Source organism: Megalobrama amblycephala, linkage group LG23, assembly GCF_018812025.1.
Source record: "Megalobrama amblycephala isolate DHTTF-2021 linkage group LG23, ASM1881202v1, whole genome shotgun sequence".
In the NCBI taxonomy this organism is placed as follows: Eukaryota; Metazoa; Chordata; class Actinopteri; order Cypriniformes; family Xenocyprididae; genus Megalobrama; species Megalobrama amblycephala.
The window spans coordinates 24169944-24188979 of record NC_063066.1 but is presented as its reverse complement, the minus strand read 5'-3'; the positions used below and the strand labels follow the sequence as shown (position 1 = coordinate 24188979).

Genomic DNA, 19036 nt, shown 5'->3' with positions numbered 1-19036 from the left:
ACTTTTGTAGCTTTAGTAAGAGTCAGTGTATATTTCATTAATACAGTGAAGACTGTGCAGTTTTATTTTTGAATGTTGAATGCTGCTGTTAAATACCTGAAAAATTTGCATCTTTATGTTGTATTTGTCCTATATTTTTTTTCTGTGCTAATGAATATAGATGCATTATTGCAACAAAATGTATAATTGTGTGAAAAGATAACTTACAGGAACATTCCATGTTCAAAGTTAAACTCAATTAACTGCATTTGTAGCAATCTTGGATTTTTATAGGATTACATTTTGGAAGGTAGAGGGTCAGCCATCAAAAATTTAACTGGACTAGGTCCCAAAAGGAACAGTATGAACACAAAGATATCTGAGACCCCATAAATAATTAATTGTTAATCACTGATGGATAAAATTGCATTAAAAAAATGTTGCGAAATACAATTTCACATTGAATTAAAGTGGGATCATAAAATGTTTTATGAAATGCTTCTGAATATCACATTTGTTGATCTATATATATATATATATATATATATATATATATATATATATATATATATATATATATATATATATATATATATATATATATATATATATATATATATATATATTAATCTTCTTCTTTCCAGATGGGGAATTAAAGGCAGCCCCTACAGAGCATGAGTGTGTGTGTGAGGGCCGGTCGTGTGTAACAGGGGACCGCTGTATGGGTCAGCAGTGTTTCTCCTCTTTGACTCTGAGTGATGGAATGCCAGTGTCTCAGAAGGGCTGTTTTAAGGTGTATGAGCAGGGCAGGATGACCTGCAAAACTCCTCCATCACCTGACCAGATTGTAGAGTGTTGTCAGGCTCATCTGTGCAACATGAACCTCACTGTGAGACTTCCTGTACAAGGTAATGCTCACACATACACAAACCAATAAACTGCATCTTCTCATGTTCAAATGGACAGTTTTATATTAGTTGCCATGAAATTGTCTTTATTGCTTGGCTTATTTGCGTATTTTTAGCCAATTGTTTATATGCTTTAGCCCCAACAGCCACATACTAATTCTAAAAGCACTCTGGAAAAGGGGTTGGGCTAGTTTAAACCTCTCTATACTAGTAGTTTCCTGCCATTTATGTTTGCACACATGTTGTATGTGGGTAGTTCCAGTGACAGCAGTGTCCTGTAGTGTCCTCATTTATAATTATTAAGCCTGCAGCTTTTATGATGTCATTGATTATTTAGCTCCATCCCTTAAGCACACCTCAAAGATCAAACCAAAGTCTTCTTGATTGCTTTGCTTGAACAGTTCAGCCAGGTGTGTTTGTTTAGAGGTGGAGCTACTTTTTTTTTAAAAATCTACAGGACAGTGGCCCTCTAGGACCAGAGGTGCCCATCCCTGTTCTAGCAAGATGGAATATTTTAAATATCCATGACTTGACATAATTTTAACATTTTTTATGACTGTTCGAACCTTGCAGAATGTTTCATTTTTTAAAAAATGGAAAAAAGGAAATTGGCAATACACAATGGCCCTGTCCCAAATGGCACCCTAGACACTCGTGGTTTTCCTACGGCTAGGAGTCTGCACTTTCATGACGTAACTTTGACTGTTGGAAAGAAGTCTGCTGTGGAGCTCGCTTGATTGCGAGCTCGGCAAACGTGCGCATTGAGGGCGCTCGTGAGCACCCTTCTGAAACCTAAAATGACAAATGGGACATCTCATGCACTTAAAGGTTTAGTTCAACCAAAAAGGAAAATTCTGTCTTTAATTACTCTCCCTCATGTCATTCCACACCTGTAAGACCTTCGTTCATCTTTAGAACACAATTTAAGATATTTTTGATAAAATCCGATGACTTGTGAGGCCTGTATTAAGAGCAAGCTAACTTAGACTTTCAAACGCCCAGAAAGGTACTAAAAATATATTTAAAACAGTTCATGTTACTACAGTGGTTCAACCTTAATGTTATGAAGCAATGAGAATACTTTTTGTGTGCCAAAAAACAAAAAACAACTTTATTCAACAATATCTAGCACTCGTCACTGAACTAAACACTGCTTCATAAAGCTTCGAAGCTTTACGAATCTTTTGTTTGGAATAAGTGGTTCGGAGCACTGCCAAAGTCACATGAACCATTGAAATTTCAAAACACTTATGATGCAACAAAGCCTTGTTTACTGAAATCACATGACTTTGGCAGTTTCAGATCATTTGATACATGCTCCAAACCACTGATTTGAAACAAAAGATTCATAAAGCTTTGAAGCTTCATGATGCAGTGTTGAAGGTTCAGTGATGAGTGCTAGATATTGTTGAAAAAAGTTATTTTGTTTTTTTGGCTCACAAAAAGTATTCTCGTCACTTCATAACATTAAGGTTGAACCACTGTAGTCACATGAACCATTTTATAAATATATTTTTAGTACCTTTCTGGGTGTTTGAAAGTCTAAGTTAACTTGCTTTAAATGCAGGCCTCACAAGCCCTTAGATTTTTATCAAAAATATCTTAAATTGTGTTCCGAAGATGAACGAACGGTCTTATGGGTGTGGAACAACATGAGGGTGAGTAATAGAATTTTCATTTTTGGGTGAAGTAACCCTTTAAGGGACCTTTAAGTCCACAAGACTGTGAGTGCATATGAAGTGTGTGCCATTTGGGACAGAGCCAATAACTTATTGGACATAATGACTTTTTGCAATTGAAAGTATGAGTTTTTATTCACATTACAGTGACAGGGGGTTTAAATTTGCTTAATATCATGAAACTAATATGAATCTCTGTTAGATTTACCCCTCTGCAGGTTAAAATAGTTTCTTTTTAAATGACTCTCTACAGTAAATCTCTGTCTCTCTCAGTGGTGGAGGGCCCCAACTATAGTGTGACAACGCTGACCATTGTGATTGTGGCTCCAGTCATCGTTTTGATATTCCTGTCTGCTGTGGCGATCCTGATCTTCCGTTGTATTCACCTTCACCAGATAGAGCATCTGACCGCTCATGATGCTGAGTATGGCACCATTGATGGTCTGATTGCGTCTAATGTGGGAGAAAGCACACTCGCGGTGAGGGAAACCTACACATCACAAAGTCTGTTATCCCTTTGTGATTAAGCACATTGAGCTCTTACTGAGAGATGTGATTCCATTTGTTGAAACAGCACAACCAATAAATCAAGTAATAAAGAAATAAATTACTTTTCAATTTACTTGAAATTATTAGGCCAAGAACTACAGTAAATAGCTTCGTATGAGGTTACACTTACAAAAATGTAAAGACATGTACCATGGTAAAGGTCTGTTCACACCAAGAACGATAACTATAAAGATATTGATAAGTATATTAGCGTCCACACCAGAAGACAATATCATTCTGTTTATTCTAAATGCGGGCTGCAGTTTATCTTGTCTGTTGCTTTAAATGATCAAGCTCTTTAAAGCAGGATTGACAGATTGGCTTTCAATGTTTTTATTGTTCATCTGCTGGAAAAAATGATTCCAATGATGCCAATGATATTGTTCCTCTCTGTGTTATTGTTATACTTGTGGTGTGGACTTGGCTATTTTTATTTTTTTTTTACATTTAGAATGATTTTTGTACTTTATCTTTATTGTTATAGTTATCTTTCTTGGTTTGACAGGTCTTAATTGCATGTTTAACATAAAAGACATAAAAGTTTTGGATGCCTATTGTACACACACCGCTACAGTAACCACACAATTGTTTTTGAATCTTTGTTTTCTTTTAAGCTTAATAATTAATGGAATATCACATAAATCTGTGCACAAATTACCAGCAAGATTTAATCACACTTTATATTAAGTGTCTTTAAGTACTATGTACTATGTAAACATTTAAATTAATAATTTTATGCAATGCACTTATTGTACATATGTTTTTACATGGTACCAATATTTAAAAAAAATACCTTCATGTAATTACAGCATTAATTCATTTCTATAATTTTATAGTTAACCTGTGCAAATTCAATTGAATGGATATGATTTGGAAAGGCACGCACCTCTCAAAAACGGTCTAACAGCTGAAAATGCATATCAGAGCACAAACCAAGCCATGATGTCAAAAAAACTGCATGCAGAGCTAAGAGACAGGATTGTGTCAAGACACAGATCTGGGGAAGACTACAAAAACCTGCATTGAAGGTTCACAAAAGCATGTAGCCTCCATAATCCTTAAAGGAAGAAAATTGAAACAACGAGGACTCTTCCTAGAGTTAGCCTCCTTGCCAAACTGAGCAATCACTGGAGAAGGGCCTTGGATAAAGTGCTGACCAAGAAGCTGATGATCTCTCCTGTTGAGCTCCATGAACACTTATGGAAATAGGAGAAACTTACAGGACAAACTTCACTGCAACACTCCACTTATCTGGGCTTAATGGCAGAATGGCCAGACTCAAGCTTCTCCTCAGTGAAGATGCATGAAAACCCACATGGAATTTGCAAAAAAAAGCACCTAAAGGACTCTCTCAGACAGTGAGAAACAAGATTCTCTGGTCTGATGAACCTCTGTTCCAAGCATCATGTATGGAAGAAACCAGGCACTGCTCATCACCTGCACAAAAGCATCCCAACAGTAAAGTGTGATGGTAGCAGATGGTAGCAGCATTATGCTGTGTTGTATTTTTTGGGGGGAGACTTGACAGGGAAGAAGGATAGCTCAGAGCAGCAAAATAGAGATCGCCTTAATGAAAACCTAGTTCAGAGCATTCAGAACCTCGGGCAGGGCAGAAGGTTCACCTTCCAACAGGACAGTGACCCTAAGAAGACAGCTAAGACAATGCAAGAGTGGCTTATGGATGTCCTTGAGTGGCCCAGCCAGAACCCGGACTTGAACCCAATCGAACATCTCTGGAGAAACCTGAAAATGTCTGTCCACCGACGGTCCCCATCCAACCTAACTGAGCTAAATCACCAAATACAGAGCTTGTCGCATCATACCCAAAAAGACTTGAGTCTGTAAAGGTGCTTCAAAGTACTGAGTTACAAATACGTATACAATGTTCTTTTTTAAGTTTTTCCTTTTTAATAAATTTGCAAAGTTGTCACTTCTGTATTTTGCATTGTCATTATGGTGTATGGATGGAGCGATTGATGTGGAAAAAAAAGTAAAAAAAAAAAAAAAAAGGACAGATCCCCTGCATCTCCTCTCTGTTTAAACACATTTTGGCAGAAAAGATGAAAGTGTTTTGATGAATTTGTGAGGTGAGTATTATGATGTGTGTTTGCTGAGCTGGCTCTTCAATTGCTGCTGTTGGATCATTTTCAAGCTGTTTTCAAAGTTCTCTGTGGAGTGCTTGGCAACCAAAGCAAATATTCAGTGGTCTAATGTTTGCCTTAGCATAAAAGTCTGTTCCAGTGCTGGGAATGACATGTTATTAAAACCACTTGAATCTGTAAAATCTGCTCTCAGAGGTGTAGGAGGTGACTGGTTTTTGAATGTGTTGATTCATTTGTTCAGACAGTGATTCAAAGTGTCTAAAGTCAACCAGCTATGATTTTTAGGATTGTGCAGTAATTATTCCCAGTGTTTTGCAATCCTGCTTTCTAAAAGTCTCTCTCCATGATGTAAACATATGGTTATTGTGACTCTTGTGGTTTTGGCCTTCGGTGCATTTTTTTCCTCATTCCATTATTTGGAATGTGGCTGTTCAATGTGTGCTCTCTAGTGTACAAGTGTGTGTACTGCAGGGTCCAAATAAACAAATGTTGAGGAACTACAGTAAATGTACTAATTTGTTTTTCTTTATTCTTTCTCTCAGGATTTGTTGGATCATTCCTGTACATCTGGTAGTGGCTCTGGTCTACCTTTCCTGGTCCAGAGGACAGTTGCCAGACAGATCACTCTAAGCGAGTGTGTCGGTATGTGCCCACACCATCTCAGTACTTTCTCAGAGCTATGTATGTGTGCATAAAGTGTTTCTCAGATTTTGTGTTGCAGGTTAGCAGCTCCTTTAAAACTATTTAAACACCACTTGGCTTTCAGTTACTAAGCTATAGGTATGGGACAATTTTGACCAGTAGTAAGCTATATCTGACAAAACCCCACTTTTGAGTTATCTGGATTATGTCTTCAATTGGAAAAAAAAAATAAAACCACATAAAATGTTACATTACATATATATTTTTGCAAAATGTTTAGTCTTAAGTAATAAGCTCTATATAAAGCATATATGTGTGTTTTCTGTCAGGTAAAGGTCGGTATGGAGAAGTCTGGAGGGGTCAGTGGCAGGGAGAAAGTGTGGCTGTGAAAATATTCTCATCTCGAGATGAGAAATCTTGGTTCAGAGAGACAGAAATCTACAACACTGTCCTACTGCGACACGAGAATATTCTGGGTAAATCATGTACATTTTTCATATTGAAAGCACATCAAACCCCTAGAAATGACATTTGCTTTCATTAGGATACTTTAGAACAAACAATAAAACATTAATTTCACTTAACTATAACTTTATGTAAAAAGTTTACCTTGTATAAAAAGTTTTTTTTTTTTTTTTTTCCTTCCCAGGCTTCATTGCATCGGATATGACATCACGTAACTCCAGCACTCAGTTGTGGTTAATCACACATTTTCATGAAATGGGATCTCTCTATGATTACCTGCAACTCAGCATGCTGGATGCTTCTGCCTGTTTGCGGATGGCACTGTCCATTGCCAGCGGCCTGGCTCATCTGCACGTGGAAATCTTTGGCACTCAGGGCAAACCAGCCATCGCTCACAGAGACCTAAAAAGCAAAAATATTTTAGTGAACAAAAATGGCCAGTGCTGCATCGCAGACCTTGGTAAGAATGGCTTCTGACTGAAGCAAATCAGTTATTTTATGCATGCTTTTGATTCATATGGCTTTATATTAGGGCTGTGACGGTAGGCATGACAACCGCGCCACCGCGGTGGTGAAGTGTCACCGGCGGTAGTGACATTTTATATATATATATATATATATATATATATATATATATATATATATATATATATATATATATATATAATCAGAGGTCGCGTTAACTGAAAATTTCCCGTCATTGATGGATTTTTTTTTTAGCAGTGACGGAAAAAAATCTGCAGGCCGTCCGTCATTTTGACACATTATGTAGCTTGTAACTGTAATTCCCACCCCTGTCCAGTAGGTGGTGAGTGCGCTCTAGTGTGGCAGCAGAGCGCGAGTTCAGTCTCCAGAACAAAATGAAAACGATGCGCTTGATTACACACAAACGAGCACCCTGATTAAGTCTTTAATTTTATAAAAATAAAGTTAATTATGCTTACTTACATAATTGTTTTGTTATTTTTCTTGCTGACTATAAGTTCATGGTCAACGAATGGCTTTTCTGAGGTATAATGTTACGTGATATTGTTTGCAACACTGATTGAACTGACGTGATGCAGATTTCGGTAAGATAGTATCTTTCAACTTATTTTTTGATTTTCATTCACTTTTATTTCGTTATGTACAGTAGTAAAGAGGAAAGGATGATCGCATTCACTCATCTGTGACGTATTCAAGATGAAAACTGAAAGTGACGCAGTCTTTGATCAACTTTCTTTTCATAATATAAATAAATGCATAACTAGGCCCATTTGCTTATCATGTAACTTCGTGAATAAAAATTAAAATGTGGAAGAAATCAGAAGCTATTAAATGACTTATCAAAATATAAAAATTCAAATGACGGGTAATTATTGATTATGATGGATTTTTTTACGATCCTGTCCATCGATATGACGGCGAAACGCAAGTCTAACCTCTCACATATATTGGGGTGGCAATTATATATATATAATACAACCAAACCCCGCCCCCCCCTTTGGACCCCACCACCGCAACACCGGCGGTTGTTGATGTACCACCGCGGTAGTAAAAATTTGCCACCGTCACAGCCCTACTTTATATTACAATATTTAAAATATTACCATGAAGTTTATTTTGGACAGTGTCAGCAAACATTTGAAAACACCATGTGATCTATGATTATGTATGGAAATAATTGACAACAGAGCGTTGAATTATTGAGCATTTAATTTGTTCAATTATGCATTAAATTTTCAAAAATCACTGTAGGTAAAATCAAAATAACACATTATTACAGTAATTATGGTCTAGAGACTACATGTTTTGCATATACCAGTTACTGCATCTCAAAAATATATTTGTGTTAGAACTATTTTCTTAAAGCAGCAAACCAATTCAGATAATTTCAAGCATAAGTGATATGCATCTGTAATGTGGTCTACAAATCTGAAACTACTTTCTAAACATGCAGTTATCCCTGAAGCCTCCTAATGTATCAACCAATCAACCTTTCAAAAAAAAAAAAAAAAAAAAAGTTCAGGTCAAATCTTTGTGATTATTATAAGCCATTTTTATATTTATTTATTTTTATTTTTATACAACATTTATTGTTAGGCTGAATAAGTTGGGGCCATAATCATGGTAATGAATCATAGAGGACAGATTAATGGATTTTAAATCTGTAAATATTTTGTTGCCTATTTCCATCCATCAGTCACTTGTTGTCTGGTTTCTAATCACTTGTTTGTTCCCTCAATATTTACCTACTGAACATGTTGCCCTTTATACGCAAATAAAGTAGAAAGCAGAAGCGAGATATTTGCTCATGGAGGATGGACACTTTAATTTATGTCTTTATTAAATTCACTCTGACTCACTCTAGAGCTCTAGGGCTCATTTCTGCAACACCAGGCTGCTATTAGAAGAAATCACAGTTGTTTCCTACTAAAACTCTAACGAAAACCCATTAGATAGCTTTTAGCTAACACATATCTGGGAACTCTTCCGTACACGGGAAGTGGAACACAAGATTAGTTTTTGTAGAGCACTTGAAACTACATACAGCACATTAAGAAAATTCAAATGTTCTTTTTAGTCACAGGATTTGAAAACATGTTGTCCATAGGGGACTAGAGGTTTTCACTTAGCACTATTTTTTTTCCTGCATGCTCAAAAAAAATGTTTTTCAAGACCTTTGGAGACTAGTTGTTCATGTTTACTTCATGTCATATGAAATTGAATTCTTGTATATTCCCACAAGAGGGTGCTATACAACATTTAAGAAGTAAATGTGCTTTTCCCATCAAGCTGTGGATATACAGTACTGTGCAAAAGTCTTGGGCACTTTAGTATTTTCAAAATTGGCCAGTACTGTAAATCTCAGATTATGCATGTCAGATGCATCTCAGCATCTTAGATGATGCTCTTAGGGGTGTATGCAAGTATTTGTCCAATGAAATGCTGAATTACAATACCCCTTTCTCTAAATTATGAATACAATCTGGAAATTATTCTATTTGAAAGTGTCTTCATTACTTTCGCCCCTGGGTAAAAGCTTGCAAAGTGTTGTTTTGCTGAGCTGTGGAAAAGAGCTGTCCTTTAATATAATATATTCAAAAACACAAGCAAATACACAGGTGTCTAATTCAGGCAGGGACATGTGACTAAAGTGTATTGTGCAAAGCTACAGATAGATCATGTGGTATGTGATAATGATGCATTTGGTCACACATTTGTGTTCTTCAGGTCTCGCTGTGATGCATTTTCAGGACACAAATGAACTGGATGTAGGGAATAATCCTAAAGTTGGGACAAAGCGCTACATGGCCCCTGAGGTCCTGGATGACTCCATTCAAACAGATTGCTTTGAGTCTTACAAGAGAGTCGATATCTGGGCCTTTGGACTCGTGCTGTGGGAAATTGCTAGAAGAACAGTTAGTATTGGTACGTATATCTTTACATCTGATTCACTTTCATACCTGTCCTTAATTTTTTTTTCAATATCTGCTGTTTCACTCGGATAACTTGCTTTTAATATGGAGTCAAATGACTTGAGGAGTAAAAGATTGCTGTTTAACATGGAGCTCTGTGCTGCGTTGTGAAAATTATCCTTTTAAACATTTATAAGATGGACAGTTTTAATCACTATTTGCATTCTGTATAACACTTAATGAGTAAAATGTTGAAGAAGTCAAAAAAATTAAACTAGATATTAAGAGACATTTTGAGATCACATGGTCCTGAATTAGTTCAGGATGATTAGTGTGTTTCTCAGCCAGTTTCTGAGAATAAAATGTTGAAAGATATAGCAAATATCTATACTCAGGAAAATCTCTGATGATGTGAGGGGCACTGAAGACATTTGTTGAACTACAACTTTTGTTGTGGAACAAACGATCTGCTCTGATCACGCGAATTGATGATGCCAAAAATGATTGAAGTTCCTCGAGGAAACAGAGTGAGAATGGCAAGTGAACCCCCTGGCAACTAAACGCAAGCTTGATCATTTAAGAGATATGGAGAATCAGAGTCTTAAGCCTCGAGACCAGAGAGGGATATAAATGCACTGTTTGTCCAAAAGTATGTTACAGAGATGAAACAGTGACTGTATTGATCCTTCATGTGTGACACACACACACACATAAAAAAACTGACACTGAAAAACACACACTGAAAAAAATTATAAACGCAACACTTTTGTTTTTGCTCCCATTTTTCAAGAGCTGAACTCAAAGATCTAAAACTTTTTTTTTCTATGTACACAAAAGGCCTATTTCTCTCAAATATTGTTCACAAATCTGTCTAAATGTGTGTTAGTGAGCACTTCTCCTTTGCCGAGATAATCCATCCACCTCACAGGTGTGGTATATCAAGATGCTGATTAGACAGCATGATTATTGCACAGGTGTGCCTTAGGCTGGCCACAAAAAAAGGGCACTCTAAAATGTGCAGTTTTATCACACAGCACAATGCCACAGATGTCGCAAGTTTTGAGGGAGTATGCAATTGGCATGCTGACTGCAGGAATGTCCACCAGAGCTGTTGCCCATGAATTGAATGTTCATTTCTCTACCATGAGCCGTCTTCAAAGGCATTTCAGAAAATTTGGCAGTACATCCAACCGGCCTTACAACCGCAGACCACGTGTAACCACACCAGCCCAGGACTTCCACATCCAGCATCTTCAGCCCCAAGATCGTCTGAGACCAGCCACCCGGACAGCTGCTGCAACAATCAGTTTGCATAACCAAATAACTTCTGCACAAACTGTCAGAAACCATCTCAGGGAAGCTCATCTGCATGCTCGTCATCCTCATCTGGGTCTTTACCTGACTGCAGTTCGTAAAGACCCAGATGAAAACATCCCAGTTCTTGCATGGCCAGCATACTCACCGGACATGTCACCCATTGAGCATGTTTGGGATGCTCTGGATCAGCGTATACGACAGCGTGTTCCAGTTCCTGCCAATATCCAGCAACTTTGCACAGCCATTGAAGAGGAGTGGACCAACATTCCACAGACCACAATCAACAACCTGATCAACTCTATGCGAAGGAGTGTGTTGCACTGCGTGTGACAAATGATGGTCACACCAGATACTGACTGGTTTTCGGACACACCACCCACACCGATGGACTGAGATGAGGTTCAGGCTTTATTAACCTTATATATGGAGGACAAAATCCAGCAGGAACTGGAAAGTCGTGTGCAGTTATACGACACCAGGCTTCCTCATGGTGCTTTAGACCGTGATGGAAACGCAGACAGCAACAGGCCTGGGGGAAAAAGTTCCTGTGAAAAAAGTTCCTGGGACAAATTGTTCTGGGTAATTTTGGTGGAAAAGTAGCCAATTTTATCAATACAGAGCTGTCTACAGTACTAGATGGAGAAAATTTAAGAAACCAAAAAATTGTTGGATCCAAATAGTGGCATTTGAGCAATTCAGCAATCAAAATCTCACTTCAGCCAGGAAACCAAATTTGTCAACCCTGATATATTTTAATTTTAGTTTTTCTTTTTCTAATTACTATGACTTGAGCTGTTTTAGTTGCTAAGTAGAGTCATGTGAAATTTAATAGTTTTATTCATGGCTTCATCATATAATCAGTGATCGTTATGACAATTTATTGGTTAATATTGATTATGCATACGGACCGTAGAATTAGTTGCGCAGTGGTTGTGTGAGACAGTTCCTTGCAGATCTTAACCTGTGAGTCATGGACTATTAAGTTTTTGTTAAAAAACATTTATTGATAATGATTCAGGGGTTTTCCTGGGTCAAAAATGTCTGTTGTTGTGGCGGACTAACATGGTCATCCACACACAGTACAAAGTAACCTATGCAAACTGCGAGCCCAGTACTGACAATAAATCCTAAATAAATGTAGTATGAAATTATCCTATTTATTCATGAAATAAAAAATAATCACTGTCATGACAGATCATAAAACAAAGTGATTAGAACTATTTTATATTTAAAAATCTGTAATTTTATATGTAAAATGCCTCACTGATTTGAGAAATTATTCAATAAAAAGAATAACAAATTACAACACATTTTACACAGGAAAAGTAGAGGTCTATGATTTTGCATTTGCACTCGACTTAATACACAGATAATTTGACATACAGCATTGTTTTTTCCATCCATTACTATGGTTAACAATTTCAATCGGATTGGTCCGGTCAGTTTATATTCCAATCCCGAAGAAGGGCAATGCCAAAGAATGTTCAAACTACCGCACAATTGCAATTATTTCACACGCTAGCAAGGTTATGCTCAAAATCCTGCAAGCTAGGCTTCAGCAGTATGTGAACTGAGAACTACCAGAAGTACAAGCTGGGTTTCGCAGAGGCAGAGGGACTAGAGATCAAATTGCCAACATTTGCTGGATTATGGAGAAAGCAAGGGAGTTCCAGAAAAACATCTACTTCTGCTTCATTGATTATACTAAAGCTTTTGATTGTGTGGATCACAATAAATTATGGCAAGTTCTTAAAGTAATGGGAGTACCAGACCATCTCATCTGTCTTCTAAGAAACCTATATGTGGGTCAAGAAGCAACAGTTAGCTCCAGACATGGAACAACTAATTGGTTTAAAATTGGGAAAGGAGTACGACAAGGCTGTATATTGTCCCCCTACCTATTTAACTTATACGCAGAGTACATCATGCGAAATGCGGGGCTGGATGAATTACAAGCCGGAATTAAAATTGCTGGAAGAAATATCAACAACCTCAGATATGCAGATGATACCACTCTAATGGCAGAAAGCGAAGAGGACTTGAAGAGCCTCTTGATGAGAGTAAAAGAGGAGAGTGTAAAAGCTGGCTTAAAACTCAACATTAAAAAAACTAAGATCATGGCATCTGGTCCAATTACTTCATGGCAAATTGAAGGGGAAGAGATGGAAGTGGTTACAGATTTTGTGTTCTTGGGCTCTAAGATCACTGTAGATGGTGACTGTAGCCATGAAATTAAAAGACGCTTGCTACTTGGGAGAAAAGCTATGACAAAATTAGATAACATACTAAAAAGCAGAGACATCACCTTGCCGACAAAGGTTTGTATAGTCAAGGCTATGGTCTTCCCAGTAGCAATGTATGGCTGTGGGAGTTGGATCATAAGGAAGTCTGAGTGCCAAAGAACTATCGAACTGTGGTGCTGGAGAAGACTTTTGCAAGTCCCTTGGACTGCAAGGAGATCAAATCAGTCAGTATTAAATGAGATCAACCCTGACTGTTCACTGGAAGGACAGATACTGAAGCTAAAGCTTAAATACTTTGGCCACTTAATGAGGAGAAGAATCACTAGAAAAGACTTTGATGTTAGGACTGATTAAAGGCAAAAGGAGAAGGGAAAGACAGAGGATAAGATGGTTAGATAGCATCACAGATGCAATGAATATGAATTTGGGCAGACTCAAGGAGATTGTGGAAGACAGAGAGGCCTGGCATGCTGTGGTTCATGGGGTCGCAAAGAGTCGGGCACGACTGGGCGACTAAACAACAACAACAACATCATTTATTTTGTGCGGGGCAATTATTCTGTGTGATTTGCAGCATGTGCAGTCTATGGCTTGTTTCCTCTCACCACCCTTTCCTTATTTGGTGGTCCCATAAAGCACTTTGTGCCTTTTCTATTGTCCGTGCTGTACTGCGCCCACCCCACTCCCCCGCTCAGGTTTTGGGTTTTAATGAGCTCAGACTGCTGCGCAATCTGTACTGCTTTATTAGTTCAGGTTCTGTTTGTAACATTTGGGAAACGTCACAATATGCAATCCCTATGATGACTCTGTCCCGTATTTGTTCCCTTTTGCTCGCACTGAACTTGCAGTATTCAGCCAATTAATAGAGGCCAATGCAATGTTAATTAAATTTGCCAACAACAATCGTAATTATTTGCATGCGAAGCTTTGGCAAACGTGAACAATCTTAATATCACTTCGGCATCATTGCCTATTGTGTAAAACAGGGAATTGACTTGTATTTCAACGCAATGCAAAACCGGGTGAACCACTGGATCCATACAGGCCAGTTCACAGGCTGTGCTAAGTTGAAAGCCTTTGGTGCATGAACTTGGACATTTATATCACTTAAAAGAAGGCAAACTTGGTTGTGGGTACAAAGTACACTTCTGACACCATGTCATGAGAGGGAACAACGATTGGGGAATATTTGCCCTTTCTTCCTTGCAGAATAGCTAAAGTTCAAGTCAAATTCTGTGGTGAGAGGCAATGGATCTTCATACACAGATTTTGTATCAGTTTTCTATCAGGTTTTCCTCAAATTTGGATGGACTTGGCAGCATCCATTTTCCCTTTAATCCTGAACAATCGCCCAGTCCCCGCTGAAGAGAAAAACCCTCACAGCATAATGCTGCCACGACCATGCTTTACAGTTGGTGTGTTTTGGGTAGTGTGCTGTGTTTGCTTTTCACCAAACATAGCTCTTGGAATTTAGTCAAAAAAGGTAAATTTTGGCCTGACATCAGAGTCTTCCAGGTGTGTTTTTGTATAGCGCAAACAAGACTGAGTGGGGCACTTTTTCAAGAAAGGCTTCTTTCTTTCAGCGCTATGTTTGGCAAAAAGCAAACACCTACTGTGAGTGGCAGCATTATGTTGTGGGGGTGTTTCTCTTTAGCGGGGACTGGGCGATTTGTCAGGATTGAAGAGAAAATGAATGCTGCCAAGTATATCCAAATTCTTGAGGAAAACCTGTATCCCTCTGCTAGACAGCTGAAGATAGGCAGGTCATTCACCTTCCAACATGACAATGATCCTAAACACACCACCCAAAGTACAATGCAATGGCTTAAGGATAGGAAGGTTAATGTCCTTGAGTGGCCCTGACTTAAATCCAATGGAAAATCTGTGCATGGACTTGAAGAGAGCAGTCCATTGCTGCTCCCCACAGAATTTGTCTGAACTTTAGCTGTTCTGCAAGGAAGAATAGGGAAATATTCCTCAATCTAGGTGTGCAAAGCTAGTACAGACATATCCAAAAAGATTAATGGCTGTAATTACACCAAAAGTTGGCTCTACGGAGTATTAAATCAGGGCACTAAGGACTTTTCAAACCCTGTTATTCTAGTTTTTTTTTTTTTTTTTTTTTTTTTTTTATATATATATATAATCCTCCAGTTTGTTTTAAAATGTTATTTTCACTTTAATGATGAGGGTTATAATGTGTACACAGTTAGACTTTATTTTGTTTTCCAGGGTGTAATGTGACAAAAGGTAAAGATTTTCACAGGGTATGATGACTTTTATAGGCACTGTAACAACTATGCGTTTATTGATCATACTGCATGAGCTGCACATTTCAGCATAAATCCCCACTGCCCATTTTCCTGGACTCACATATATATATATATATATATATATATATATATATATATATATATATATATATATATATATATATATATATATATATATATATATATATATATATATATACAGTATTTCACAGAAGTGAGTACACCCCTCACATTTTTGTAAATATTTTATTATATCTTTTCATGTGACAACACTGAAGAAATTACACTTTGCTACAATGTAAAGTAGTGAGTGTACAGCTTGCATAACCGTGTAAATTTGCTGTCTCCTCAAAATAACTCAAAACACAGCCATTAATGTCTAAACCGCTGGCCACAAAAGTGAGTACACCCCTAAGTGAAAATGTCCAAATTGGGCCCAATTAGCCATTTTCACTCCCCGGTGTCATGTGAGTCGTTAGTGTTACAAGGTCTTAGGTGTGAATGGGGAGCAGGTGTGTTAAATTTGGTGTTATCGCTCTCACTCTCTCATTTGAGTTGAGTGCACATGCTCAGCGTCATATCCAGAGGTTGGATATGACGCTGGAGGACACATTTCAAGGTAGGAAGGCATCAAGGCACGTCCAAATCCAATGTTAGCTTCACTTCCTGTCTCCTGAGATACCTTCATCTGATCATTTTTGAAGGCAGCATAGATGTATCCTTTGCTGCATTTGATATCGCATAATCCTGTGCTTTTCATTCTGACAGCTAGAAAAATAAAGATGGCGTCCGAAAGTTTGCTGTTCAGTTTGTGTGTAAATGTGTGTTTTTGATGAACATTTTCCACTTTTGATGCCATTTCTAGCGAGAAGTTACTACTGTAGTAATTAAATATTTGTTTTGTTCTCACCAAAGCTCACACTGTTTTGCTCTAGATCATTAAATTGTTACACTGCCTCAGAAGCTTGTCTGAAATCAATTTCGTGAAGTGCCTTCATGCACAAACGCTGCCTTACAAGTCATTGCCTGATAAGGCAGTGAGGCAGAAAGTCAGCTACCTAGGTCTGCAATTGGTCTGCATGGCTGTTGTCCGAGAAGAAAGCCTCTTCTAAAGATGATGCACAAGAAAGCCCGCAAACAGTTTGCTGAAGACAAGTAGATTAAAGAACCATGTCTTGTGGTCTTATGAGACCAAGATAAACTTATTTGGTTCAGATGGTGTCAAGCATGTGTGGCGGCAACCAGGTGAGGAGTACAAAGACAAATATGTCTTGCCTACAGTCGAATATGGTCTTGGGCCTGCATGAGTGCTGCCGGAATTGGGGAGCTACAGTTCATAGAGGGAACCATGAATGAGCAGAGCATGATCCCCCTCCCTTCGGATAACGTGATAACGACCCCAAACACACCTCAAAGATGAATACTGCCTTGCTAAAGAAGCTGAGGTGATGGACTGGCCAAGCATGTCTCCAGACCTAAACCTGGTACTGGAAAATAATGGTGGCCACACAAAATATTGACACTTTGGGCCCAATTTGGACATTTTCACTTAGGGGTGTACTCACTTATGTGGCCAGCGGTTTAGACATTAATGGCTATGTGTTTAGTTATTTTGAGGGGACAGCAAATTTACACTTATAATACAAGTTATACAAGCTGTACACTCACTACTTTACATTGTAGCAAAGTGTAATTTCTTCAGTGTTGTCACATGAAAAGATATAATAAAATATTTACAAAATGTGAGGGGTGTACTTACTTTTGTGAGATACTGTATATATGGGTGTAGTCCACGCAAATACAGGTACAATTTGATTTGCTAACATAATAAAGCTGGTTCCACACAAGCCTGATATGAAAACATGGCAAATGAGTGGCGTTGTTGACCCTCTCCTCACTATTTACTGCTCATGCATCAAGTGCTGCAAAGTGTTTACAATGTGAACAGCATAGGATACTGACAGGGTAGAGAAGAAATTGTTGATTTAAAGTCATTATTTTTGTTTTGTGTTTGTGCACAAAAAGTATTCTCGTCGCTTCATAACATTTAAGATTGAACCACTGTAGTCACACTGACTATTTTAATGATGTTTTTACTCCTTTTCTGGATCTTGAATGTGGTAATTATGTTGCTTTCTATGGGGCATAAAAAAACCCTCAAGGATTTATGTTCTGAAGATGAATAAAGGTCTTACAGGTTTGGAACAACACAAGGGTGAGTAGATATTTCTTTCTTTTTTTTTTTTTTTTGGTGAACTAACCCTTTAATGAGGCACTCCTTGCATCATATGTGCAACTGTTAAACAATTTAAACCTAGTGTAAGGTTGCTTCATTTAGAAACTTATAAAAATAGACCACAACATGTTTTGTGATTTGGAATAATGAAAGACCATTCATTTATCTTAAGATGCTGCAGTCAGCAAACTTTGAACCAAACTATTTAAATGTCAACCTGCAAGCTCATTGGCTGCAGATTAGAATGATTTCTGAAAACTGTGACACTGAAAACTGGAGTAATGGCTGCTGAAAATTCAGCTTTGATCACAGCAATAAGTAACTTTCTAAAATATGTTCACATAGAAAGCAGTTGTTTTGAATTGTAATAATAGTTAACAATATCACTGTTTTTACTGTATTTTTCAAATATCAAATAAATGCAATATTGGTGAGCATAAGAGACATCTTTCAAAAACATTAAAATCGTACTGACCCCAAACTTTTGAACTGTAGTTGTGTGTGTGTGTGTGTGTGTGTGTGTGTGTGTGTGTGTGTGTGTGTGTGTGTGTGTGTATAATATAATATAATATAAACGTCAGTACATCACTTCTAGTTGAGAGGGAAATGTACTGACCAGGCATTGTCAAATCAACTCACCTTTATTTTTATATTGCTTTATACTATACACAGTGCTGGTCCTACACTTCTGGGGCGCCTAGTATGTTAAAGGATTAGTCCACTTTTAAATAAAATTTTCCTGATAATTTACTCACCCCCATGTCATCCAAGAGGTCCATGTCTTTCTTTCTTTGATTGAAAAGAAATGAAGGTTTTTGATAAAAAACATTCCAGGATTATTCTCCTTATAGTGGACTTCAATGGCCTCCAGACGGTTGAAGGTCAAAATTACAGTTTCAGTGCAGCTTCAAAGGGCTTTAAACGATACCAGACAAGGAATAATGGTGTTATCTAGCGAAACGATCTGTCATTTTTGAAAAAAATACAACTGTATATGCTTTATAAACGCATATTATCGCCTTGCACATGCTTCCCCTTTCCGCATTCCTCAAAACGCTTATGCTGTATGTCCTACGCCTTCCCTATTCAACTTACGGAACGAACGCGGCGGCGGTTTCATTTTTTTCCGTAAGTAGCATTTCTAACGAGAAACAGTTGTAGTATTGAACCCGGAGATCTACAAAAATACAGACCTACTTATGTCAAGATGCATGTCATTATCTACCGCAATGCATGAAGTCCAAC

General features: G+C 37.7%; 1 protein-coding gene across 3 annotated transcripts in view; it reads left to right on the top strand.

Moving 5' to 3' along the window:
• The window catches only part of LOC125258943 (activin receptor type-1-like), a 65633-nt gene that overhangs the window by 41359 nt on the left and 5238 nt on the right, over positions 1-19036 (top strand). For all 3 annotated transcript variants that reach the window (XM_048176190.1, XM_048176191.1, XM_048176189.1), the window contains 6 exons: positions 624-887; positions 2840-3045; positions 5760-5859; positions 6189-6335; positions 6509-6784; positions 9538-9735. In XM_048176190.1, coding sequence (XP_048032147.1) covers positions 624-887; positions 2840-3045; positions 5760-5859; positions 6189-6335; positions 6509-6784; positions 9538-9735 — 1191 coding nt within the window. The remainder of the gene's footprint in view (positions 1-623; positions 888-2839; positions 3046-5759; positions 5860-6188; positions 6336-6508; positions 6785-9537; positions 9736-19036) is intronic.